The sequence below is a fragment of the Coenobita brevimanus genome, chromosome 30 (assembly GCF_032717465.1).
Source record: "Coenobita brevimanus isolate Jiangsu-jjx chromosome 30, ASM3271746v2, whole genome shotgun sequence".
Taxonomy (NCBI): domain Eukaryota; kingdom Metazoa; phylum Arthropoda; class Malacostraca; order Decapoda; family Coenobitidae; genus Coenobita; species Coenobita brevimanus.
In genome coordinates, this window is record NC_136983.1 from 27,160,399 (window position 1) to 27,188,350 (window position 27,952).

The 27,952-nt window shown below is 41.6% G+C and overlaps 1 protein-coding gene across 1 annotated transcript in view; it reads right to left on the minus strand.

The window, feature by feature from the left end:
- Positions 1 to 27,952, minus strand: part of LOC145395265 (glutamate receptor ionotropic, kainate 3-like) — a 110,426-nt gene that overhangs the window by 74,901 nt on the left and 7,573 nt on the right. Inside the window, exons 2-3 of the mRNA XM_080268946.1 lie at positions 24,165 to 24,255; positions 23,179 to 23,482 (exon numbers count right to left, since the gene is read on the minus strand). Coding sequence (XP_080125072.1) covers positions 23,179 to 23,482; positions 24,165 to 24,255 — 395 coding nt within the window. The remainder of the gene's footprint in view (positions 1 to 23,178; positions 23,483 to 24,164; positions 24,256 to 27,952) is intronic.

Here is a 27,952-nt window from a genome sequence, read left to right on the forward strand (position 1 = left end):
TGAAACACAATCTTGCCTAATTTTTGCCACCCAAAAATCTATTTATTCCCATGAAACCTTTCTCAAGGTAGGCATCGATGTTTGTTCTATCTGATAAACAAGACCAAAACACAGGAAAACACCAGCAAAAAAAGTTATTAGCCCTGGAAGCATGGTCAAGTAAACTGTTTTCACTTCCCAACATCGCCGTTTGAATGTTTTCCATCATACAGGAAAATGATCTAATAAGTTTTTATAGAGAATTTCATCAGCTTTCTAACGAAACAAATCCGGTTGAGATATAATGTATACTTTTCGAGAAAATGGCCAAAAACTGAAAGCCATTTTCGGAAAAAATTCACTGACCTCTGATAGCTAAATTTTGCCAGACACCTTATGTTTTTATTACATAGTAATATGCCCAAATTCACCAGCTTTCCCCATCTCAAAGAAGAACCCCATACGCCTCATAGTTCTCGAGTAAATCGAAAGAAAGTACTAGGCACTCCGTCCATGATTGACTTTCGTGATGCGCGCACGGCATACGCAATGTTCCCGCCTACGTAACAACGAATTCTTATCATAAATATTACATAGTTATGTATTGTACATACGTAGAATTTACTGCTCTTTATCATGGTTCAAACGTGAAATCAATACATCCAATAGTTTTCGAGTAATTGGCCGACAAAGTGAGAGTATTATTACGAGCGTTAATCAATGGTAACAGCCGCGAAGAGACACTTATTTCCACCGCCTTTTCTCGCACAACAAGTAACATATTGCTTACATTTTGGTATTGATCATACGTAGAATTTAGTGGTATAGATCATGGTTGTTACAGAAAATCGATACGTCTAATAGTTTTCGAGTAATTGGCCGACAAAGTGAGGTTAGTACTCCGAGGGCTTGTCACTGATAACAAATGGGAGGGGAAAAAAAAAAAAAAACTCGCCTTTTACCCCCCAAAACGCTACCAAAGGCTTACATTCTGGTATTGATTATACGTAGAATTTAGTGGTATTGATGATGGTTGTAACAGAAAATCGATAAGTCTAATAGTTTTCGAGTAATTGGCCGACAAAGTGAGGTTATTACTCCGAGCGAATGTCACTGATAACAAACGCGAGGGGAAAAAACATTTCCCTCGCCTTTTACCCCCAAAAACGCTACCAAAGGCTTACATTTTGGTATTGATCATACGTAGAATTTAGTGGTATTGATGATGGTTGTAACAGAAAATCGATAAGTCTAATAGTTTTCGAGTAACTGGCCGACAAAATGATGTTATTACTCCGAGCGCTTGTCACACAACAACCGCTATGAACAAAAACATTTCTCTCGCCTTTTACCCCCCAAAACGCTACGAAAGGCTTACATTCTGTATTGATCTTACGTAGAATTTAGTGGTATTGATGATGGTTGTAACAGGAAATCGATAAGTCTAATAGTTTTCGAGTAATTGGCTGACAAAGTGAGGTTACTCTTCCGATTGCTACCAACTTTTACACACACTGTTTTTTCCTTGCACACCTGCCTGAAGACTATGCTACCAACTTTTTTTCCCCCTATCTGTACAGACTGTTACATCTTCCATGGATGTTTTCCAATTGTTATAACCTACTACACATAAACATAACTCTTCTATAGTTAGTGCTGTGGAGATTTACTTTCTTTCATATGTGTAATCTGTAGGAGAAAATGGTTATTTGTCTGAAAGTTGGAGAGGTAATGGTAATAGATTATTATATATATCAACAAAATTTGCAGAACTCACTTCCTCCAGGGGTGTTGATCCAGTTAACCAGGGATTTGAAGATGAGGAGTTATGTAGTGTGTGTGTGAGTCAGCTTCTCCCTGAGAGTATGAGGCAAAGCTATTTTTAGCACACACCACACTCGTTCACGGAAACTCGCAGCTTGTTTGACGTATATTTCATACAATTCCATACGCATTTACACTATCAGAACACAATAATTCCAGCCCTAAAACACCGGCAATTCTCCCCTCCCGACTTCAGGTTTGCCCCTTCACAACACTCTGTTTCATGCCGTACGTAGCCTAATGCTTGCTGGCTCCATAATTTCACCAAGCCATCCACAGTATCTTTCACGCAATATATATTTATGCCTTGGCTTCATTTATATACGTATTTCCACTCATGCCATAAGGCCTATGGGGGGGGGCGGAGTGGCGAAACCCCGCTACACTCACCATGCGTCTGGCTCCAAGGCCCAACGATTGCTAACGGCCAGAATTGCTTTTCAATACATATATGTATGTTCCATCGACAATATCACGTCACTATATGTTCACATACAATGTATTATCTCACTGAGTCAATAGGGCCTTTGCCCCGGGCGAGAGGGGGAGAATTATGGACGATTTAAAGGGAACCACGAGCTGTCAAACACCACCGCCTGACTGCTCGACAAACACTGAGGTTGGAGGGAGCGGGCTGAGGTAGATAAGGCAAAGCAGCATTGCCAATGACTTACCTCGAGAGAGCATTGGCGGCGCTATGATGCATAAAAAAATCTCACAAATCGGCCTATAAGTTTTTTTCTGACGATTATTTTGGTGCTTAAACCACGCAATTCGCGCGACTGTGCCATTTCACAATGGAGGCCACGTCACTTGAATCGAGTGAACGTGTCTGAGAGGGTCAAGCATGTCTTGTATCACTCATTTTGGGATTGACCTTTTTAGAGATTAGAGTGTCTCACAAAGATTATACAACGATGGTGATGATTTGAGTATTATCGATAATTATCTCATTCGGACATTATTTTGTCGGTAAGCTTGGTTTGGTAATGCACACAATGATCGATATTTTGAGATTAACAACACATAGGATATTATGAACTGCTTCTCTCCTTCTGGCACTTTCTCAGTTAGTATTTCTATCACTAGAATGGACTAGGACTGAAAGATATATTTGAATTTACTCAATTGGAAGATTATAAAGACTCGGCTAATTTAAATGTTTGCCAAACTCTGCTACCAGCATGTTTTATAGAGGGGGAGAGGGAAAGAGATGGAGAAAGTATGGTAGGCTGATGTAATACCTAATGCGACTTACATAATACATAGTTATCCACCTCCTAACTTAATTCTACACTGCAAAAAAAAAAAAAAAAATCACACTTATACAATATTTATAATACATTTAAACTAGATTACACTTATTCACACTTATACTAAATTATTCATAATTACTAAATTACAACTATCTTACATCTAGATTATACATATATTTTAACCTAACTTGCTGGCACTACATGGGTCCTTCCTCCGGGAAACAAATTTTTACCATCAGTGTCTTTTTAACACAAACACTAATACACGTTCCAAGGATACATTTGCGGATGGGACAGATTTACCAACTTGAACACATCTTCTTTTAACACTCTCCCCATGATAAGTGGCACCTGTCGGTCCACACAGTACACCGCATACCCCAGGGAGTCACTTCACATCACCAATGAACTTACCACACAAAAAGAAGTATCCAGAGGAGAAGAGACCCCCCCCGGTTAACCTCCTGCCTGAGTAATGGCATAGTCACCCAGCTGGGTGGACTCGTACTCTCGTTGTCAAAATTGTCCCAGAGGTGCTTTCCATTCACACTCACTCTCACTCAGTCTCACTCATACTTCCTCCATTCGATGCTTGCATTTTCAGCCTTTCTCCTAGTGACTGACCACGCGCCTGACAGGTCCTAAAGTCACGACCACACTCTAGACTGTGTTAACTGTATAGCGTGCACTGCCCCTCCAATTAAAGTTCTCGTAGTATCCCCACTGAACTCTTTACACTCTTTAACTTTCACAGACTTAACATTCCTCAATGAGTTGGCAGGGAGGCAGTCTTTCACGGGGTGGCAATGGTTCATCCACCGGGACAGGTATAAAGGCACTTTCTAAAAGTTCCAACAGCCACTCTTTGCCACCACAATAAGGTTTCCCCTGCCCGGCAGCTCTCTGTAATAATTTCCCAGTAACAACATTTCCCATTATATACACACTTCCGTCCAACAACACTTCCACTACACGATAAGGACCATCCCACTTCACATTTAACTTCCGACATGTACCTGGCGCCACTGTTTCCTTCTTGACCCACACTAAGCTTCTCACACCAACAGTCTGATTCTTCCTTGTCCGATTTGTTATGTTTCAGTACTGGCGTGCCATCTTCTGGTGCGTTTCCCTGATGACAGTGTGCGCAGTGGTTAACTCGTCTTCTTCACCATTGATCGAGGGAAGTCGTGCATTCACCAGTCTGGAAGGATGGCACGAGAAGAATGTGAAATATGGCTGCTGTCCCGTTGAGGTGTGAATAGCTTGATTCATGACAATCTCACATGGTTGGAGCAGTTGGGGCCATCGAAGGGGGTGTCCTTGACATAAGGCAGAGAGCACAGATTTGAGGGTACGATGCAACCTCTCTGTGACACTGTTGCCTTGAGGATGATAAGGGGTCGTGTAGTATAGAGTGATTTGATGTTGCTGGCAGAATTTCTGGAAGTCTCTACTAGTGAACTCACCTCCATTATCCAGGACAATACTGCGAGGTGTCCCCTAATCTGCCACGTATTGCCACAGTTTGTCTGTTATGTGTGTGGTGTGTTTGGTCTTTAGGGGAAAGAACCTAACAAAACGACTGTAATGGTCTACTACTGTAAGGACATATCGGTAGCCCTGGGTTCTAGCAACCATATCAGTAAGATATGGCAATTCTTTCCACTGTTGCTGGAATCCAGTGTCCCCTTTGAATCTTTGGCAAGTTATGCACTTCTTAACCCCTACACCGCGGGCTTGTTTACCAATGACTTGCATGTCCCGCGGGGTTATTTGGGCTCCGACAGACTCTCAAAAAATATTTGCCAAAAATCAGTTATTAGTCCTAGAATAATAAAATTACATATGCTTATTGCACATACCTTCAGCTTTCTCCTGGAATGATTGTTGAGCCTTCGTCGGTTACCGTAGGACTTGTGGAGACCTCTGAAGTAGGGTAACTAAGTCTCCACTTTACACTTCCCAACAACCCGTAATATGATTACCACAGCCAGATACAAACGCTATAAACACTATTCTACAATTTTCAAGTAGTTTGGGATCCATACTAAAAAAAAAAACACTGTGAAAGCAATGGAAATTACGAGCGCGTCTGATCGTCGCACTTGCGCTAGTTCGCTCTAGGCACTCTGTCATTTATTATTCATAAAACCCCTCACACTTTATATTTCTATTACTATATCACACTTATATATATCTGGAGTCTTTCTCCATAAGTTTCCTTCAGTCGTATTAGTTTATTGTCACTGAAGTCATTCAATTTTTCAGTCAGTAAAATACGTAGAGAGCCACGGATTCACTCTCACTGTTATAACATAAATTATTTGTACTCATATTCTTATATTACTAATTACTTACATTACTATTTACATTTTCTATTCTATTTTCAATATTTACCCTGCTATTTTACTTACACTATGTTATTCACTGTCACTTTCAATAAGATAAAACTATAATACACTGTTCAATCATATGAACTGAACATCCATTGCTTTCACCTGCTATTTACACATTATTTACACATTATTTCCAAATAATTCTGCTTCCACAACTGCACTGTTAGAACTGCTTCTGGCTGTGATAATCGAAGAAGCAGGTAACACAGAGGGGAACCTGGCATTCAGCGCACTGCCAAGAGGTGCGTTTATGCTCAGGTGTGCGGCGTGTGGTATGCGCACATACCTGACACCTGCGAATCACAGCCTTCCTTTTCCCTGTGGCAGGCATTAGCTCAAGTCTGTGCCGATCCATATACGTCCTCTGCTCAAGTCGGTCGGGAAGTGTAACTGGATGGCGCCTTGGAGTTGCTGCTTGCACCCTACCATATCTTTCCAGCAGCTGCTGGACACAAGTCCTGGCGAACAACCTCGGGGAGAAGGACTTGGGTGGCTTTACCTTCATCTTGTACAGGATGAAGGCGTTCAGCATCGTCATATCTATGGGATGCAGAAAAACTTTCCTGTACCACCTAGTATTCTTCCTGAGGCAGTCGATCTCATCAATCATCATGTCGGACTTGTCCACCAGCCGCATGTTGATATTATAGTCCAACACAGCATCAGGTTTCATCACAGGTTCGCCTGTCCTACGGTCGACCTTCCCACTGTCTCTCATCTCCCCCTTATGTATTCCCACTGTCTCTCATCTCCCCCTTATGTACGGTGGTGAGCATGTGCACGACTCTCTTGTCATGCCACCGTATTACCAGCATCTTCTCACACTTGCGTAGGAGCACGTCTCCTCGCTGCGAGTTTCCCGCCTCTGGGAATTTGGGGAAGTTGACACAATTACTTTTCACAGTGCCACAGGAGCCAGTGCCATGCTCAGAAAGGTATCTGGCAAGTTTCGGTGCTGTATAGTAGTTGTCTGTATACAGCACATGATTCCCACCAAAATACTTTTCTAGGAGCACTTTCACTACACAGCCTGAGAAGCCAAGGGGGTGAGTTTTATCGAGATCGACAGTGCTGGCTGAATATATGACAAAGTCAAGGATGTACCCCGTCTTACAGACGCACAGTACAAAGAACTTAATTCCAAAGCGATGGCGTTTGCTTGGAATGTACTGAACAAACCGAAGACGTCCTCTGAACAAAACCAAGGATTCATCAATGACAACCTTCTGAAATGGGTGGAAGAATGACATGAACTTATCCTTCATTCTGTTCAGAATCTTCCGGATCTTCCAGAGTGGGTCGGTTTGGGAAGGTACATCATTGTCGGCAAAGTGCAGGTTTCCCATGATGTTCCGGAAGCGATCTCTGGCCCTGTACTTATTGAAGGTCGGTGAGGGTAGTAAGGGGTCCATGGACCAGTATTCTTCCAACTCATGCTTCTTGGAGTGTGGCATAAGAAGCATGAGGGCAAAGAACACATACAGCTCCTGCACTCCCAGCATGGTCCACTGTTGCATCTTGGCTGCACCTGTACCACTAGCAGCACGTTGTGATTCGTACCTGTTGGTCTCATCACATATGTGCTGCATGACTTCGTCATCTAGGAAGGCCAAAAGGTAGTCAACACACTCAGCATTTTCGTCCATAGTGAAGGCAGGCTGAACTCCTGAGGAGCTCTCATCGAAAACCAGATTTTCGGGGACAAAATCTGACCCTTCCGTCCACGCGAAGGCGTCCAGGATTCCCTGGCGTGGCGGTGGAGGGCGGGTGGTGGTGGTGGTGGTGGAGGTTGGCTGTGAGGGAGGCTTATCTCTGTCAAGGTCACTCTCACTGACCCTAGGTTGCCGTACAGCACTAGCAGCCCTTACCCTACTAGCTACACTACTTTTCACTCTCTTAGATCTACCTCTACCTCTACGGCCTGCCTTCACTGTTGATGCTGGTGGTGACTCCGACGACGAAGACTCCGGAGATAACTCAGCCGACGATGATGACGAGATGAGTAAAGCGGGGCTTGGGGAACGGGGAGGTGAATGCACTCGTGACTCATGGTGGGCTGGGTCACGTGGGGGCATTGTTCTGGGGCTAACACGCCGCCTTTTCACTCCCTTCCCAAATTCTTGTCCTTCCTGTACTAAAGGCTCCTTTCCCTTGGAGCTAGACACTAATTCACTTGTAGAAGCACTTGTTGTCGCTGTTTCTGGTGCGATAACCTCACCCAGCTCATCACACGATTCACCCGAATCGTCATAGTTACTGTCCATCATTATCATGGACAATTCTGCAAGTTCTCGTGCCACTGCAGAGTCACTGAGGCCTTTCCTGCTTGCCTCAACACTTTTCTTTGGGGTAGAGGTCACGGGGCCCTTTGCAATGGGCGCAGAAGCGGCAGGAATGGCAGGGCGCGAGTGCGACATGTTGTCTCTAAAGTGGAGGACAAGGAACTAAATGCCGCGGCTTATCTGAGAAGGGAAGGGTTGATAATGACACTTTAGGCTGACTGCTGCTAACTTACAGGCTAATTTTTTATAGGTAGAAAATCTCGGCAATAAATAAAGAAATAGGTAGTTCCAGGTGAATGTAAATGTCAATTAGGATTCTCCCTTCCTTTCTGATATATATTTTTATTACAGACATCGATTACAAGGCATAAATCAAAGGGGAAATTACCACGGTAATGTAGCGAATGAATGCACGTGAGGTTTTGTCAGGTGATAATTAGCCAATTTCTGGAGTATAACACTATCACTTACCTGTTTTTTTTTTTGGTATATATTATTTGGTAAAAATATAGGGCATAGGGCTTATTTCAATGGATGAAATCTGTGGAAAAAGAAGGGGGAAATTTCCGTAGCGCAGCGCGGCGTGGGAGGTGAGAGGAGAGGGTAATGGAGGGCAGGTAGGGAGGGGAGTCACGAAGGGGGTAAAATCGCTAAAATGTCAACAATGGATGGGAGTACAGATGAGATTTGGAGTGCTGACTAGTGTTGGACATTGGCAGTACTGATAGATGATACAAGCCACCACTTGAGAGCCCGGGATAATTCAAAGTAACACAGAATCACAAAAGTGACGCCTCGCGGTATGATCCATTGTAGCCGAGCATCACGAAAGTGACGCCCCGCGGTTAAGGGGTTAACATATTCACATACATCAACTTTGAGATGCTGCCACTAGTATAACTCCCCTACTTTCTTGATCGTTTTCTTTTGCCCGAGATGACCTGACACTTCTTGTGCGTGCTGGAGCACTTGTTTAACCCGTAAACCGTGGGGTTGTTTTTGCTTGACTTGCATGTCTCGCGGGCATATTCGCACTCCGACAGACTCTCTAAAAATATTTGCCAAAAATCAGTTATTAGTCCTAGAATATTAAAATTTCATATGCTTATGGCACATACCTTCAGCTTTCTCCTGGCATGTTTGTTGAGCCTTCGCTGAGTACCATAGGACTTGTGGAGGCCTCTGAAGTTGGGTAACGAAGTCTCCACTTTACACTTCCTGACAACCCGTAATATGATTACCACAGCCTGATATTATCACTAGAAACAGTATTCTATGATTCTCAAATAGTTTGGAATCCATAATAAAAAAATAAAAAAAAACTGTGAAATCTATGAAAATTACAAGCACATATGACCTTCCCACTTGCGATCGTTTGCCGCTGGTGTTCTGTCATTTATTATTCATAAAAACACTCACACTTTATTTTTCTATTACTATATAACACTTATATATATCTACAGTCTTTATCCATAAGTTTTCTTCAGTAATAGTAGATATTTTCACTGTAGGCATTCAATTTCTCTTTCAGTAAAATACGTAGCATTCACTTTCTCGTCCTGTATATTAGCACTGAGAGTGTCACTTTCACTTTCACTTTCTTAACTCATAGTATTCATACATGCTAGAGTGAAACTTTCACTTTCATTACTCCTAGTATATATACTCGTATTCTTATATTACTACTCATTTACATTTCTATTTACATTCTCTATTTTATTTACATTATTTACATTTCTATTTTATTTACATTGTGTTATGCACTGTCACTTGCAGGAACTTATAAAACTATTTTCCACTGTTCACTTATATTTACATTCATTGCTTTCACTTGCCATTTACACATTATTTACATTTCCACTTGCACTGTTTTACTCACCAGAAAGATCGTAGTCACTGTCTATCATTTTCATTGACAAACTAGCCAGTTCACGTTCCACAGCAGTCACTTAGTCCTTTACTTCTTTCCACACGAGGTTTAGTAGGGGGTAGAGGTCACAGGGTCCTTTGCTTGGGGCTAAAAAGTGGCGGAATTGGTCAGGCGCGAATCCGACGTGCTTTCACCTTGAAAGATAGTAAACTGAATACACTGTGGTGGCCTGCCTAGGGGGAGTGCAATGCTGCCAATGTCAGCTTGGAGACAGCTGCTAATATATATGCAATGAAATGATTGGCAGGAAATCTGGACAATACATAATAAATTATGTAGTTCCAGGTGAATGTAAATATCACTTAGGCTTCTCCCTTCCATTCTTATATATATTGTTAGTACGAGAATAGATTATACGGCATATTTTAAGGGGAAATAAACAGCGAAAATTAGCGAACGAGTGCATGTGAGGTGTTGTCAGGTGATAATTAGCCAATATCCAGGTGTACTGTATGGCATTATCACTTATTTCTTTTTTGTATATATTTGGTATAAGAATAGGACATAGGGCTTATTTCAATGGATGAAATCAGTGGAAAATTCCAGGGAAGATTTACTCAGCATAGCACGGCCGGACAGGCAAGAGGAGAGGGTAATGAAGGGGAGGTAGGAAGGGGAGTCAAGAATGGGGAGAAATGGCTAAATTGTCAACAATGGATGGGAGTACAGATGAGATTAGGAGTGCTGACTAGTGGTGGACATTGGCACTACTGATAGATGATAAAAGCCACCACTTGAAAGCCCGGGCGAATTGAAAATAACACAGAATCACAAAAGTGATGCCCCGTGGTATGATCCCTTGCTCCCAAGCGTCACGAAAGTGATGCCCCATGATTAAGGGGTTAACCAATGCACGAGGGACTATGAGACTCTAATGTAGGCTTCCATCTACCTTCTCTCTCACAAAATATACAGTAACACCTCATCTATGACAGCAAATTGATCCAACGTAGCTATGGGCAGTCGTTTGGTTGGAGGCTTCAGATGGACAGACTACTATTCGAACTGGGCATGACAACTGGTCTGCTATAAAATTGTTCTTACCCTTAAGGTACTGCATGTCATAGCTATATTCTCGCATTTCTAGGATCTACCAGTTCCTTCGAGGCGTTATAGTCTTCTGTTTGAATATACTAGTGAGAGGTTGGTGGTCAGTAACAACGGTAAAATGGGCGCCCCACAGATAATGATGGAAATTATGACTCACAAGGACTACAGCTAGGGCCTCTTTATCTGTCGAATATCGAGTCTAACAGGGGTTCAACTTTTTAGAGAAATACCTGATTGGTTTGTTGGTACCATGTGATTGAATCTGGCTCAGAACTCTGCCAACGTGAGTGTTACTGGTGTCTGTAGTGAGATTGAATGGTTGTTCTACCTGAGCTTTAACCAAGACAGGGCTGTTGATGAGGCAAGACTTTAGATGTTCAAAGGCTTTCTGGCATTTGTCCGTCCAGATAAACATTACTCGAGATTTAGTTAGGTTGGTGAGAGGCACAGTAATTTTAGGAAAAGAGGGGATATGCTATCTATAAAAATCGTACATGCCTTGGGAACGATGTACTTCATTTCACTGTAGTGGGTGCTTTCATCTTCACGATTGACTCTACGTTCTTTGGGTCTGGTTTACTTCCATCCACTGAGATTTTGGGACCCAGAAAGGTAACCTCTTTAAGACATAATGTGCACTTACTAAGATTTAGTTTTATGCCATTTTCAGTAAGTAACTGGAAAAGTTGCCACAGGCGATCTAGTAAAGTAGGAAAATCTGGAGCCCAGAGAAGGTCATCCAAAAAATTTCTAACCCATCCTTTCTGCAGCAGTGGTGCCAGTACTGACGCCATCTGCCTGGAAAAGATCACAGGGGAGCAGTTAAGTCCAAATAGGAGCCATCTCAATCTATACAAAGTAACTCCATCACTATAAGTGATGAGGTCACGGCTCTCTTCACCTAGCATGATTTGGAAGCTTCTCACTTATCAAGGGTGACATAGTATTGATGACCGGCTGCTCATTCAACTAATTCTTCCAACCGAGGAAGGGGATAAATGTTGTCAGTGGCATTGACATGCCGGTAATCTTAACACATCCGCTTACTACCATCAGGTTTATCCACGAGCATTATCGGCGACAACAAGGCTGCTGTTGATCGTTCTATGATCTCCCGGTCTTCCATGTCTTTCAGCATGTCCGAAATGATCTGCTTGGCCTGGTCAGGGTAACGGTACATTGGTCCACAACTGGGCTGGGGATCACCCACTTTAATGTGCATGGACCACTAATGGATGCTAATTCCTTCTCGTCAAGGATGAAAAGGGGGTTGTGACTGAGTATTAACTGTGACAGGTCTTCACGTTGAGCCTTTGTGAGATGTTGCCACTTTTGCCTCTCGAAGAGTTCTTTTAACCTTTGTTCATGCATCCCGCTCTCTCTCATTTGATCATTTGTGGCAGCAAGTCATTATGGATTTGGGTGGTGGCATTAATTTTACAGGAAGGGTTGTCGATGTTCTCGTATGACCCAACAATCGTGCCTTTCTTATATGCCTTTTCCTGCTTAGTGGCGTTAGTGAGCGGTAGGTAGATGGTGTTTTCTGAACTTACTAGAACTAGATAGAGGTTACTGTTATGACTGAATTTGGCTTGTGGCTGGACAATCAGAATAGTACCTGGGTCTTCTCTTACACGGATGGACACGAATTTCGACTGATAGGGACTAAGCTTTACCATCGTAAGAAGATTGGTTTGAATGAAAAGTTGCCACAGATTCGTGACCACTACCGGGTTCACCTTTACTCTTTTGACTTTGTTTTTCTGGCGAGGAATATGATTCACTACAAAAGCGGCGCCTCCCAATACCATGACTCTATTCGCTGTCGCAAATAAGGGGGCCATGACTCAGTACGTCACACCCAAGGAGTAGATCAGCATTGATATGCGAGTTAGGTAGTACTGGGAACTACTGTTTATGAGTTTTTTCATCACTGACCCCAATTTCAGTCTACAGCATTCCTAAAATTCTCGAAGGTGCACCTGTGACCCCTTGTAGTGGAGAAGGGTTCCACTGTGAATTTATTTCTTGTCCTACCAGATTGGCAGTTGATTCCTTTATTAATGTGTAACTACTGCCTGTATCAACTAGTGTCTCTACCACCTTCCCATTGACAATGATACTAATGGTGGTAGAGGTATGACCACCAGCTAGTCATGATCTCGGATTAGGGTCCTGGGAGACGTCTGTGTTGGAATTAGGATGGGTTGGGGCTTCCTGCTTATGTCCCTGGCACCCGTGGTTTCCCCGATGACATCCAGGTCTGCGACAGTCAAAACAGTGACTGGGTGGGGGTTTCTGCTAGCACTCTTGGAAAGTGTGGGACGTTACTTGGCAGTGACTACAATATTTTCTGCAGGAGGTCCCTTGATCACTCGTTTGTCTCTTACTCATACGCTCTAAGTTTGTTTTTACTTCCCACACTTGGGCTCTCGGTTCTTCCATTTCATTATTAGTTTCCACCATATTCTTAATACAGACCGGGCCTTCAGGAACAAAGGGAGTAGAACGTGTGCCGTTTTTTTCCGTGTTATTACTATCCTTCACTGGTACCGTGTTGATTTGAGGGGACTGCCTTTCTTCTAGTAACTGTTGTTCATGTTCAATACAGTCCAGAAATTTCCACAACAGATACTCGTCATCTAGAAATCCCTCCAACATCTTATGTGCAGCGGAAGGTAAGCCATCCCACAGGTTCTTCTTTATCCATTTATCTTGATTAAGAAATTTCTCATTGGGGAACTTTGACTCGATTACTGTATGTTGGCAAATGAATCTATGGGTGAAAGCCTGGGGTGCTTCTCCCCAATCATAGCTCATCGACTCCAACTCCTTCCACGCTCGATCGACACTGACCTCTGTTGCAAACTCTTTCCTAAGGAGATGTTTAAGTGTTAGCCAGGAGTCTGCTCGATGGTTCCTTTGATGGTTGTGTATGAATATGGTTAACTCTGAACTGACCCTACTCTTAGCAATTTGCATACGAGTGAAATCGTTAGGGTTACATTGCTCCACTAGCTCAAAGAAAATCTCTAATCTGGCCATTGCATCGAGTCCTTGCAGCTGGTGGAGTTCCAGAATTGGAAGATCCTGGGGCTTAGTGAGACTGTTTTCCTTCAGTATTGTGAACGAGTTAGGGGTTGAATGTGATGGTTAAAAGGGTTTGCAGGGGGTAATGGCATCTCCATCTCTTCTAGTTCTCTCGCTTCTATCCCTTACTGTTTGCTCATCCTCCCTTTCCTCATGGCAGTGGTAGTACCATGTCTACTCATAATGAAAAGAGGAAGGGGAAAACTACACTTGACAATGATGGGGGTAATCAGCTCTCCTTACAACTTTCTTATATGAGAGAATCTTCAGTCACTTATGGCTTATGCCCATTCACTTTCAGTCTCTGCATCCCACCTCGCCACGTGTCCCCTGATCAAAGTCAACAATTTATCCTTCACCATGCTTCTCATTTCATCCGTACAATGTATCCCATCTGCCGAAGCTTCCACATAATATACAGTTTTAAACTGGACTACTTGGTTTCTCATCGTATGCTTTATTTTGTTATTGACAGCATTCTGAACTGTTCTGTAGGTCGTGATAGAAATCGGAAAATTTCCCAAGTAAGATCTAAGTTCTATCAGGCAAATGCAAACTACAGCCTCATAGTAACTCTCTGTAGCCATTACTACTTGCTTGATATCATTTACTACTCGACCTGGGGTTGTATTTTGGTCGATATCGTAACTACCTGCTTGATATCATTTACTACTAGACCTGGGGTTGTATTTTGGTCGATGTTGTTACTCCCTAACCAAAGTATACACAGATCATGTTTCCATTGTAGCACTCTGTTCATTCAGTTATCTGAAAAAAATGTTTTTGCTCTTGCTCCAGGGGTTCGATATATTCTCAATTATACATCCGAGGTCTCCAACGATCGAGGAATCTATCTATGGCAAACTTTGGATACTTTAAACATGATACCTGGGACTGTTTCCCGAACAAAGTTAGGCGGGCCTCTAGTGTAACTTGGTTAAAGCGAATACTTATTATCCCACTGCTGCCACCAGTGTAATGCCTTGTTATTTTTTATATTATAAATGTCGCTGCTCACCAGTGTTTTGCTAGAAATAATTTATATACCACCGCTGACCACCAGTTAATGGTCCGAATGTTAGGGGGTATCATCACTCAATACAACCAGTGTGGTGCTCAGAAAATTTATAAGTCACCTTCAATGTATTACAGAAACTACTTGGATATCACCACTGGCCACCGGGGTAGTGTACTGAATTAAAAGATGAGACTATTAATAGGGCCAGTATGATAATGGCAATTGAGTAAAACAGTGAAAGTTCTGAAACAATTCTAGTTATCAGTGCACAGATAAGGGATTTATGAAAAATTATGGGGGGAATGGTTTGTGCGGTAGTGTGATCTTCCTTATGGCCAAGCCACCAATGTACTGATCTTGAAATATTCCTTACCAACGTGGCTGCCATTTAGGAACCAAGCTTGTTTTAGTGTAAAGTCCGAATTATTTGGTGTGATTTAATCCCCTTTACTTCTACTTTATACTAATGAATCACCTAATATGGGTCCAAACAGGATCAATTTTTTTTTTTTTTGGCTGAATAGGCTGGTGTGATGTTCAGGTTGGCTTGGGTTCACGAGTCTGTTTTTCTTTCCAGTACACCTTGCAGGGCGCCCATTACGTGCTTATCAGAGAAGGGTAATTGGACACCCCGACCTGGATGTTGCATTAATTTTAATGACATTACAAATGTTAAAACTCTGTTTACTCACTTCTCCCATTACTACTTCCTCTGACATCACTTTAACCAGAATGACCTGCAGGCTGCATCGGGCATCGTCCTCCTTGGTCAGTGGTGGACTTGGGGAGGGACGATACTAAACAGTATGAAATGCCACTTTCTTAATAATATACTCTATTCAAGGGTGAGACCTGTTCATAACCACTCAGTACAGTTAACAGTAAAACTCAAAGGACTTGACTTAATGCTTACAAATCTTCCTAGAATGAGAACACAAGTTTGTCCCAGTAAATCCACTCTGATTACATAATTCTCCTAATGAATTATAATAAAGAAAACTCCCTGACTTATGTTAATGTACAGTTATCTAGATTTTTGCCTAACACAATGAATGAAAGGGGGGTATGAAAAGTCTGTAAGTGTGGTGACACTTAGATTATGACTTGCTTGGTGTTAATATCTGCGGATGGAGCAGGAACTGATGGTAGAGTCACACAATTTTTGCTGTTGAACACAACTATTCATTATTCTATTCTCCATAACTCTGTGAAAACAACGGAGGGGGAGAAAATAAGGAACAAGCATGTCTTGCATCACTCATTTTGGGATTGACCTTTTTGGAGCTTAGAGTGTCTCACAAAGATTATACGACGATGGTGAAAATTTGAGTATTATCGATAATGATCTCATCACTTGATATTAAGGTTTTGTAGTGATGTTCGGATGCTATTTTGTCGGTTAAGCTTGGTTTGGTAATGCGCACAATGATCGATATTTTGAGATTAACAATACATACAGTAGGATACTATAAACTGCTTCTCCCCTTCTGGCACTTTCTCAGTTAGTATTTCTATCACTAGAATGGATTAGAACTGAAAGATATCTTTGAATTTCCTCAACTGGAAGATTATGAAGACTCGGCTAATTTAAATGTTCGCCAAACTCTGCTATCAGCTTGTTTTCTGGAGGGGGGGAGGGAAGGAGAGGGAACAAGTGTGGTCGGCTGATGTAATACCTAATGTGACAAATATTACATATGGTTATCCACCTCCTAACATATTTCTACAATGTAAAAAAAAAAAATCACACTTATACTATACTTATATTACACTTATACTAGATTACACTTATTCACACTTATAATAAATTGTTCTTAACCCCTTAACCGAGGGGCATCACTTTCGTGACGCTTGGGAGCAAGGGATCATACCGCGGGGCATCACTTTTGTGATTCTGTGTTATTTTGAATTCACCTGGGCTTTCATGTGGTGGCTTGTATCATCTATCAGTACTGCCAATGTCCAACACTAGTCAGCACTCCTAATCTCATCTGTACTCCCATCCATTGTTGACAATTTAGCCATTTCTCCCCATTCTTGACTCCCCTCCCTAACCCCCCTCCATTACCCTATCCTCTCGCCTGCCTGGCCGTGCTATGCTAAGTAAATCTTCCCTGGAATTTTTCGCTGATTTCATCCATTGAAATAAGCCCCATGCCCTATTCTTATACCAAATAATATATATAAAAAAGAAATAAGGTAAGTGATAGTGCCATACACCTGGAATTGGCTAATTATCACCTGACAACACCTCACATGCACTCGTTCGCTAATTTTCGCTGTTTATTTTCCCTTGAAATATACCGTATAATCTATTTTCGTAATAAATATACATATAAGGAGGAAAGGGAGAAGCCTAAGTGATATTTACATTCACCTGGAACTACCTAATTTATAATGTATTGTCTAGATTTCCTGCCAATCATTTCACTGCTATATATTATCTGCTGTCAAGAGGCTAACATTGGCAGTAATGCATTTCCCTAGGTAGGCCACCACCCCGGCCCACCCTTATCAGTTCACTCTCATCTTCCACTGTGAAGGTACGTCTGTTTGCTCCTGCTAACTTCAGACACTTTTCACCCCCATGCAAAGGGCCCTGTGACCTTTACCCCCTACTAAACCTCGTGTGGAAAGAGGTAAACGGATGACAATTGATAAAAGAGTGACTACGATCTTTCTATTGAGTAAAACAGCGCAAGTGGAATTGTAAATAATGTGTAAATAATGTGTAAACAGCAAGTGAAAGTAATGAATGTAAATATAAGTGAACGGTGGAAAATAGTTTTATAAGTTACTTCAAGTGACAGTGCATAACACAGTGTAAATAAAATAGAAATGTAAATAACGTAAATAAAATAGAGAACGTAAACAGAAATGTAAATGAGTAGTATTATAAGAATACGAGTATATACCCTAGGAGTAATGAAAGTGAAAGTTTCACTCTAGCATGTCTGAATACTATGAGTTATGAGAGTGAAGGTGAAAGTGACATTCACTCTCAATGCTAGTATACAGGACGAGAAAGTGAATGCTACGTATTTTACTGAAAGAAATTGAATCCCTACAGTGACAGTAAACTAATACTACTGAAGGAAACTTATAGATAAAGACTGTAGATATATATAAGTGTTATATAGTAATAGAAATATAAAGTGTGAGGGGTTTTATGAATAATTAATGACAGAACACCAACAGCGAACTAGAGCAAGTGGGAAGGTCATACGCGCTCGTAATTTGCATTGCTTTCACAGTGGTTTTTATTTGGTGTATGGATCCCAAACTACTTGATAATCATAGAGTAGTGTTTATAGTATTAATATCTGGCTGTGGTAATCATATTACGGGTTGTCAGGAAGTGTAAAGTGGAGACTTCGTTACCCAACTTCAGAGGTCTCCACAAGTCCTACGGTAATCGACGAAGGCTCAACAAACATCCCAGGAGAAAGCTGAAGGCATGTGCCATATGCATATGTAATTTTAATATTCTAGGACTAATAACTGATTTTTGGCAAATATTTTTTGAGAGTCTGTCGGAGCCCGAATAACCCCGCGGGACATGCAAAACATTGGGAAACATGCCCGCTGTGTAAGGGTTAATTACTAAATTACACCTATCTTACATCTAAATTATACTTATATTATATCTTAACCTAACTTACTGCCACTACATTCTCACGTATGGAAGCAATGCTTGGACCTTGTTTTAAGGACACAAGTCAAGCGTGACAGCAGTGGAAATGAGTTATTTGAGAGGAACATGCAGAGTTACATGGAGAGAGAGACTGACAAATGAGGAATTGAAGGAGCGCTGTGGTGTGAATGTGGATGTCATACTGCAGAGAGAGTTAGGAGAAATACAATGAGGTGGTTTGACCATGTGGAGCAAATGGAAAATGAGAAACTAACGAGGACAGTGTATGAGTGAAGTGGGAAAGGGAGGCCGAGGATGAGATAGAGGGATAGAGTGGCGAGGTATGTGATAGGGAGAGCTGGAGCTCCCATTTCACCAGCCCTCAGGACTTGATCCTGACCATATCCCTTTGCTGAACATTTTCAGTGCAGTCATTTATACAGAGTAGGCCAGCATGCTCTCATAATACCTCTACCTTTACTGTCTACACCACACTACATGCGCATAACATATCACACCTTCTATTCACTGTCTTTAGTAATGGCCGATGCAATGTTACTATCAAATGAGGTGGTACCTTGGACTGCCACCACCGACAGGGTAAGGCTGGCGGTACAGGGTCCTCCCTGTTGCCATCAAGCGACTGTGCCGGCAGCGACTGTTGCTATTTCCGGGCATGCTCGTCAGCGAAGAAGTGAAAGTGTGGCCTTATTCTTCATCAACATCCACGGCCTTACCACAAATTTAAACTCAGTTCATTTTTTCCTTCAGTCCATATCCCCTTTGGCCCTTTTCCTCACAGAACCACAAATCTCACCCTTTACCGATATATCTCCATTTTGTTTTCCCGGTTACCATCTCCTTACAAACTTCCATAACAAGGGCGGCACCTGTTCTTATATCAAATCCCAATATGCAGTTGACACTATTCTAAACTTCACTTCATCCAGTTTTGATTACTCATTATATAAGCTAAATTGTCAAAATAATACCAAATATATTTGTGTAGTTTATCGCTCCCCCAATGCTTCTTTGGAACCCAGTGGATTTGATTCCATATCCACTCAGTTGAGTAACCTTAACCTTGCCCTTAGCACCGAAATTACCATTTTGGGTGATTTTAACTAACATAATGTTGAATGGTTATTGCATTCTGCCAGGACTGACGATGCTGGTCTAGAGTGTGAGCTGTTTGCAGAATCGTTTAATCTCACCCAGCTGGTAAAGCAACCAACCAGGATACTCGATAATCCTGACCATAATGCCCATCTCTTGGATTTATTCTTGACAAATAATCCAGATCAATACAGGATAGAGGTATTATCACCACTTGGATCCTCTGACCACAATCTCATCAAAGCCCCATTAGTTAACCCTCCCACACCTCCCTGTTCTGAACCTGTCAGGGTGACTTGATGGCACTTTGATAGGGCAAACTGGGATGGATTTAGAAATTATCTTGCTGACATTCCATGGCAGTCTTTCTTCTCTAGTGATCCCAATTCTACCCTGTCCCACATTTGCGACTTAATACTAGTTGGTATGGATTTATTCATACCAAGTCAACAGTTCACTGAAAGATTGAACTCTCCAAAATGTTTAATAGCAACTGTGCCAGAGCAACAGCCCAAAAGTCATTAGCATATAACTCTTACTTAAAATCAAAAACATCTGAATCACTCTCCCAATTTAAAATTGCTAGAAATCATGCAAAACCTGTATTAAATCTATCTAAATCAAACTTTCTTCAAAAGCAAGCATCAAAACTACTTAACAACCCTAATGACTATAGAATATTCTGATCAACTCTTAATTCTTTCAATAATAACTTTAACAAGTCATCTTCCATTCCTCCACTAAATCTTCAGATGGCAACATTACTAATGACCCGTGTGGGAAAGCAGATATCTTTGCCTGTACATTTGCCAGAAACTTTACCATAGACGATACCAGCCAGAATGTCCCAGTACTAGAATTTGACTCTCCCGAAAATGCCCCATTTAAAATACAGACAAGATACATAAAATCCATCCTAGACAATTTACTCACCAATAATGCTCCAGGCCCAGATGGAATTCCGCCAATTGTTTTGAAAAAGTGTTCCCCTGAACTTCCCTCTGTTCTAGCTAAATTATTCAGACTATGCATACGTACTTCTTTATTCCCAAATTCATGGAAAGAAGCCAATATTCACTCAATTCTTAAGAAAGGAAGTTCGCCTGACCCCTCTGATTACAGACCAATTGCTGTCACATCTTCTCTTGGCAAGGTATTTGAAACTTTAATTAATAAACACATTGTTAAACATCTTGAATTTAACAACTTAATTAGTGATAGACAATATGGTTTTCGTCATGAAAGATCCACCATTGACATACTCAATCTCATAAGTCATACCATCCATCAATCAATTGATCTACATGGAGAAACTCATGCAGTAGCTCTTGATATTTCTAAAGCTTTCGACAGAGTATGGCACCATTCCCTGATGTCCAAACTCCCTTGCTATAGACTAACGTCTTTTGTTCCTTTGATTTCTTCATATCTTAGTAACAGGAAAGTAAGGGTAAAGTAGATGATGTATATTCCAATTTCCACTGAATTAACGCCGGTGTGCCACAGGGATCAGTTCTGGCGCCATATTAATGATCTCTTATCTGTCACCCACAATCCCATTCACTCATATGCAGATTACTCAACACTACGTAGTTCATTCACACTCAGACACCCATTTACAAAGTCGAATATCTCTACCTCTCAACTCAGTACAGCCATCTCCATAAATCAATATCTATCTACGATCAGTGAATGGGGACAAAACAACATTGCCTCTTTTAATGTTAGTAAAACGAAATATATACAGTTTACTAATAGACAGATATTGCCAGATTAGTACATTACCTTCAGTGCTACTAATATTCCCATCTCCAAAAGTATTGAAATTCTTGGTATCTCACTTAACAATGCACAATGCCCTCAGCTGGACCTCTCATGTCAGATCACTTGCTAAAACTGCCTCAAAGAAACTTGGATTATTGTACAGAGTCCGTAACTTCTTCGCTGATGAGCAATTAGCTATAATTTACAAGAGTCATGTGCGCTCTCAGCTTGAATATGCTCACCCTTGTGGAATGGATGTGGAGAGGTTGCACTAAAACAACTAGACAAAATTCAGAACAAAGCTGTTAGAATCATTAACAACCCTGTCATTACAAATAAACTACCTCCCCTGCAAGTAAGAAGGAATGTTGCCTCCCTTGCTTTGTTTTACAGATATTTTTTTGGCAAATGCTCAGGCGAAGTTGCGTCCATGGTGCCACCTCTCCATGCCTTCCCTCGTGCTACACGGGCATCTGGTAGCGCTCATGACTGGAATGTCACTCAGCCATATTGCAGAACTTCTGCCTATCAGAATTCTTTCATTCCCCGAACTGCATCTCTCTGGAACTCACTTCCCCAGAGTTGTTTCCCTCCAAATTTTAACCCACAGCTGTTCAAGTCTAATTGTTACAGATATTTTATGAACAAAGGACACCTGTAATCTGGTGTATGGATTATTTTTTTTATTCATTTGTTTTTCCTTCCGCTGCTCTGTTATTTAAAAAAATATATATATATGAGAGATGAGGGTGTGAGTTGGGGAGGGCAGTGAAGTAGGAGTGAATAAGGGGACATGGAGGCGATTTGTTTGTGGCCACCCGTTACGGGATTAAGGCGTCTAGCAGTAGAGAGATAGATTGGGATCATTTTGTTTCTTGATGCATGTGATCTCACTTTGTTTCATTTATGCATCCTGCAATTATTCTTAAGGCTTGTGCTCTGTTTTTGAAGATTTTCACATTTGTGAACCTGAGGGTTAGGGTTCTGCTTGCTCTCGCGTAATCGCGTGTCATTTTTATGATCTGTTTGTAGATTGTCGTCAGATAATCCACTTGCTATCTGAAACTTATGCCTGTGAGTGTTTTAAAGGCATCGAGATTACACGATCATGTCCAGTGATGATGTCTGAATGTTGAAAACGGGTCATATTTGTAACTACAGTGAGTCCTAACGTTTTAGGATATCTCTCTTGTAGGAGTGAATGGGTAGCAAGGGTGAATTTGGGATGTGTTAGAGATTTGTATCTGTCTGGAGTGAAGAGAGTACAGATGATTTAAAGCTGCATGCTGTAAATCTGCAATATGGAGGAAAAAGCACATTTAGAACTAGCTCTACACACAGGCCATACAGAATTACATCTGTGTCACAATAAACCATCCAGCTTCCTTTACCTCTCTCTAATTCCACATCACAAACATCAGATCTCATCCTCAAATCTAAGACAGAAAAAAGGAAACAGGATGAAAGCGAGGAAGATTAGAAAAAATTATTTTCCAAGTAGTGTTGCAGATTTCGTAACACATTTTACTTTGCGATTTTTTCTGCATATTACGTATCAGTATCCTAATGTGTTTTACGGATGTAAACTGTTCGATAAAAAAGAGATATGAATAGCATACAGAAGAATATTACGGTGCAATATGCAAAATAAATCGACGAGAAAGAAGGGGCACTAAGCTCCCTCTACATCTTAATATCCTTTTGGTTGCAGTGTTGGGACCTCCGTCTCCTATACCACCTTCAGTATATTATCCTGCCACTATCTTTTTGTATAATCAATCAATCGGGCTTCAATATGGTCCATAGTGGTGGGTAACAATGCGTTGACATACTCACTCTGTTGCATAAAGACAGCGAACTGGTCCCAGAAACTGGCGAGGACAACCGCCGCCTTATCAGAGGATGATGCCCCGCGAGACAGGGCAGCCAGACTAAGACCCACACACGATGCCAGGAAGGTCAGGCACAAGCCAAGCCACACCCCAGGTCTTAGCGGGAAGAGGAAACCCCAGGGATTGGCCTCAGCTCGACCCCGTTTGACCAAGATACGGTAATAGTCGATCATCAGAGGCTGAGAGAATTCGACTACCTTTGCTCGGGTCTCCGTCAATCCAAATGGACCCAGTGCTAAATCTGCCTCCTGGAATCATCATTATCATTATCATCATCATCATCATCATCATCATCATCATTATTGTTATTATTCTCATCAGCGTCATCATCACCATTCATCATTACCTACAGTATCATTTAACATTACTTACTGTACAATATTATTAATATCCATATTACTATTAGGACACCATTCCAGGGGTCTGAATGATCGATGCATTTTTGTGTGGCCCATCTGATTTGGGTGTGCTGTTGACAGTTCTCCCACTCATCGTACCTTTTCTCTCCAGTTCTTTGGTTCTCAGCCCACTCTATCCTCAGGTGAGGTTAAGTAGTAATTATTAAACAACAGTAGTGAAGGGAGTAACTAAGGCAATATCTAACCCTCCTGATCGAAAAATCTCTCATAAACTTTATAGGATCATCTGGAGGTAAAAAGACTGTTGCTGCTGCTGTGGCTCCAGGCTCACTTGGACGTGATGCCAGTGGAATGCAGGCTGGAGTTACCCTTCTTCTACAGTCTACCATCTTCCCTTCTAAAGATAAGGAGAGAATTTAGGGACGTTTGCACAGTTGGGTTGCAGACACCAAGTTATACCACCACGGAGAGGCATCTCTCTCTAGCACAAGGAAGCAAGGCATAAAGTGAAAAATACGTCACTAGAATGAAGATGTTAAAAGCATAACTATGACGTGCTTGCCATACTCACATTTCGCTTCACCATTCCAATCATTCCATTCCAGTTGCCCTTACTATCAGGAGCACCCCAAGCACCATCAGGAGGCCGCACCAGAGTGTAACTGTGGACAATATACTATCACGGTTATCATCATCAGCGTAATTGTCATTGCCCATCGTTATAGTTATAGTCATCATCATCATAATCATTATCACAGTCCTGCATAAGAGAGTCCTAGCATGTAATCAGTAAGGACGGTGGGTGTGAGAGCCGAAATGGTGACATGTGGGATTTTTATGGTATGTAAGAGGAATATTGGGCCTTAAAAACGGGCTGTAAACCCTATGCCTAGAGTCGGACACATAAAGAGAGAAAAAAATAAGTTATATTCATCGTAATTCTCTTCTGGTTCTTGGAACACCATCAGTATACTCTGCTGTATGTGACATCGCGCCGACATGCCCATTAGCCTTAACCTACAAAATCCTTCGTAACTCTCTAAACCTGAGGATTTAAGCCTTTACTTTTTATGAAAGGAAGAAGGAGCTAGTGGCCAGAAGTCCGAAAGATTGCTCCCTCCAAGAAACAAAAAATATCAGAGAGCCAAATTCAGAGTTCGCTCATTTCGAGATGCCTGGGCACACTGCATTCAAAAGACTAGAGGTCAAAGACAATAGGAAATACACTCAAAGGAGTACAGTTCCAAAGTCGACCTGTTGCATACATGAAGGAGTGAGAGTAACAGTTAACTCTTGCATTAGAAAGTTGGACAGAAAAGGGATGAGAGTTTGCTGCAAGACAGGTGTTACGTGCCCACCGTAATGATGAAGGGATGCAAGCAAACAGTTCAGAAGAACATTGACCAATGAACAGCAATAGGTAAGGGATAAAGATGCAACACAGTGACGAAGAGGCAGAGGTTGAAAGGAGCCAGTAAGAGGAGGAGAGCAAATGAGACAAAAAGCCTTACTCCACCTTGTTGAGAAGAACTGTATGTGAGAAGCATTCCTATATATAAGAGATATACTTTACACAGGTGCGAATAAAACTCCTGTATAAGATTAAACACTGCACGGGTTAAGAAGACACAAAGTCGGCTTAGCACACCTAATCTCTTAGAAATAGATTTTACTAGATAGGTGATATGCTCTTCTAAGATAAATCCCAAGAGAAAGAAACCCCAAGTACGTCCACAGACGTTGCTGGATTGAGCAGGATGTTGTTCAAAATTAGAGGTTACTCTTGGAGAAGATTGTGACAGGTCAAAACATGTAAGAACTAAGTTTTGGAGACATTAGAAACAACAAGATTACTTTTACCCCAAGCAGAAATACGAGTCAGGTTGGACATTAAGTGTGCCGTAGCCTCATGCCTTGTTTGGTGAAGCAGGTAACTGCTGAGATAGACACTCCCAGAAGCAGATGAAAAGGTGAAGGGTGGAGCCATCAGCATATGAGTGGATAGAGTTAGATGTACAGCTTAGAATGCCTACAATGAATAGAAGGAAGAGAGCTGGTGATAGGACAGAAAACTGACGAACACCACTATCAACGGCCCAATGATAAGAATAATGGCCGTCTACAACAGCAGCTATAGAACGACCAGAAACGAAGTTGGATATGAAGCCACAGACAGAAGGATAGAAATTATAAGAGGGCAGTTTAGAAAAGAACCCATTTGCACCCAGTGTTCTCTGTATAGGACGGAACTGGGCATTTTCAAAATTCAGTAACAGAAGGGAACCTCGGGGTAGGGACTTATGAGCTTTGCAACTATAAGCCGATAGGCGGAGGGCGGTATGCTTAGTTCCATTCCAGCAAAATCCCTCGTGAAGGAACTGTGGGAGTTAATGGGTTAAACATTTATGTCAGACTCATTTGAAAGCCCTTGAGAAGTCAAGTGAAATGGCAAAGCTTTCACCAAAGTCCAGAGACGAGGATGACCAGAAGTCTGAAAGGATAATGAGATCGCCAGTGAAGCGTCCCTGGTGGAACCCATACTGACGATCAGAAGGAAGGTTGTGATAATGGTGCTTTAAAACCTTTTTGTTAAGAGAAGATTAAAAACATTAGACATGCAGGATGTTAAAGCAATTGGGAGATAGGTAGATGGCTGGGAATGTTATCCTTTCTTTGGGACAGGCTGAATGAGAGCAATCTTCCAGCAAGAAGGGAAGTACAAGTTGACAGATTAATTGGGACAGAGTTTACCTAGGAAGGGTGCAAGCACTGAAGCACATTTCTTGAGGACAACAGGAGAGACCCATCAGGCCCATAAGTCTTGCTAGTATTGAGGCCAGTGATGGCAGAAAACACATTAATCGAAGAAAGTTTAATGTCATCCACAAGGAAATCAGAAGCGGGCAGTGATGGAAACACAGCACTGGAATCATCTGTGATGGAATTGGAGAGAACGCCTGAGTGAAGAGTTCTGCTTCATCAGTAGATGAATCAGATATAGACCCATCAGAGTGGAAAAGAGAAGGAATGGATGAAGTAAAATTGTTAGAAAGGTTTTTGGCAAGGTACCAGAAGGTGCAGGAAGAATCTGAGTTGGAGAGCTCAGAGCATTTACCAGCAGAGCAAAGAACAGACTTAGCACGATTCAGGGCAGAGACGTAAAATTGATGAGATTCAGGGGTCAGTTGACATTAGAGCAAGCATGACTAAAATAAGGATTTTTTGCATTTGTCGCAGGATAAGAGAAAGGAATGTACTGTATGTTTCCATCCCGAGAAAATAACCTCCATAATGCATGAGGCACACTCACATTGCTCTCAACCATGGAAGCAATAATAGTTCCAGGGAAAAATAATTGAAGTACTGCTTGAGGGCCTCCCAATCAGCAGCTTCAAAGTGCCACAACTGCCGCCAATTGGTAGGGTCCTCAGGTCTTACTGGGGTGATAGGACAGGTTAAGATGATAAGGTTATGAGCAGAGGAGCCCAAGGGAGAGAAAAAATTAACAGCATTGGCAGAAGGATAAGTCATATGGAAAAGGTCAAGTACGTTGGAAATCTCTTCAGGGTGGTCAGCGATATGCGTAACATGCTGTACGAGCTGCTCTAGGTCAATGAGCATAGAAAAGATGTTGGCCTGTTCACCGGATGGATGAGCGAAAAGAAAGGAAAGCCAAAGGTGGTGGTGGACATTAAAATCACCTAGAGAGGAGATTTCAGAGAATGAACAAATTGATAGGATGCGTTCCATCTTAGAAGTCAGATGGTCAAAGAATTTTTCATAGTCAGTAGAATTAGGGGATAAGTGCACATATATGTTTTGTAAGAAAATGAAAGGATACCTGAAGCCAAAGGATAGGGAATTCAGATTAAAGTTCAGGAACACAAGAGCAAGAAATGTTGCTATGTATGTATATATATATATATATATATATATATATATATATATATATATATATATATATATATATATATATATATATATATATATATATATGCAACAGCCTCCTTTGGCTTTGAAGTAAGTATAGAGAGAGTAGAAAGATACAGAGAAGAGTTTGCCATCTGTTACCTGAGACAGCTGAGTCTCAGTGACGAAGTGAAGGTCAGGTTTAGAGGCAGAGAGTTGGTGTTCAACAGAAAAAAAATAGAGAAAATGCAATGAATGTTGCAGAAATGACCAAGAGCTGAGTCAGACAGTGGTTCCATGTATCTCTCTTGGTCTTCACCGGGAGAGGAAAGGGTGGTGGGGGCTTCTATTTTCCTCTCTTTCCCTGGGGACTCCATGGTTCAGCATTGACAAGCCATTTTTCTTAATGTAGAATAGGGAGTGTAATGTGTGATATGCACGTAATTTGGT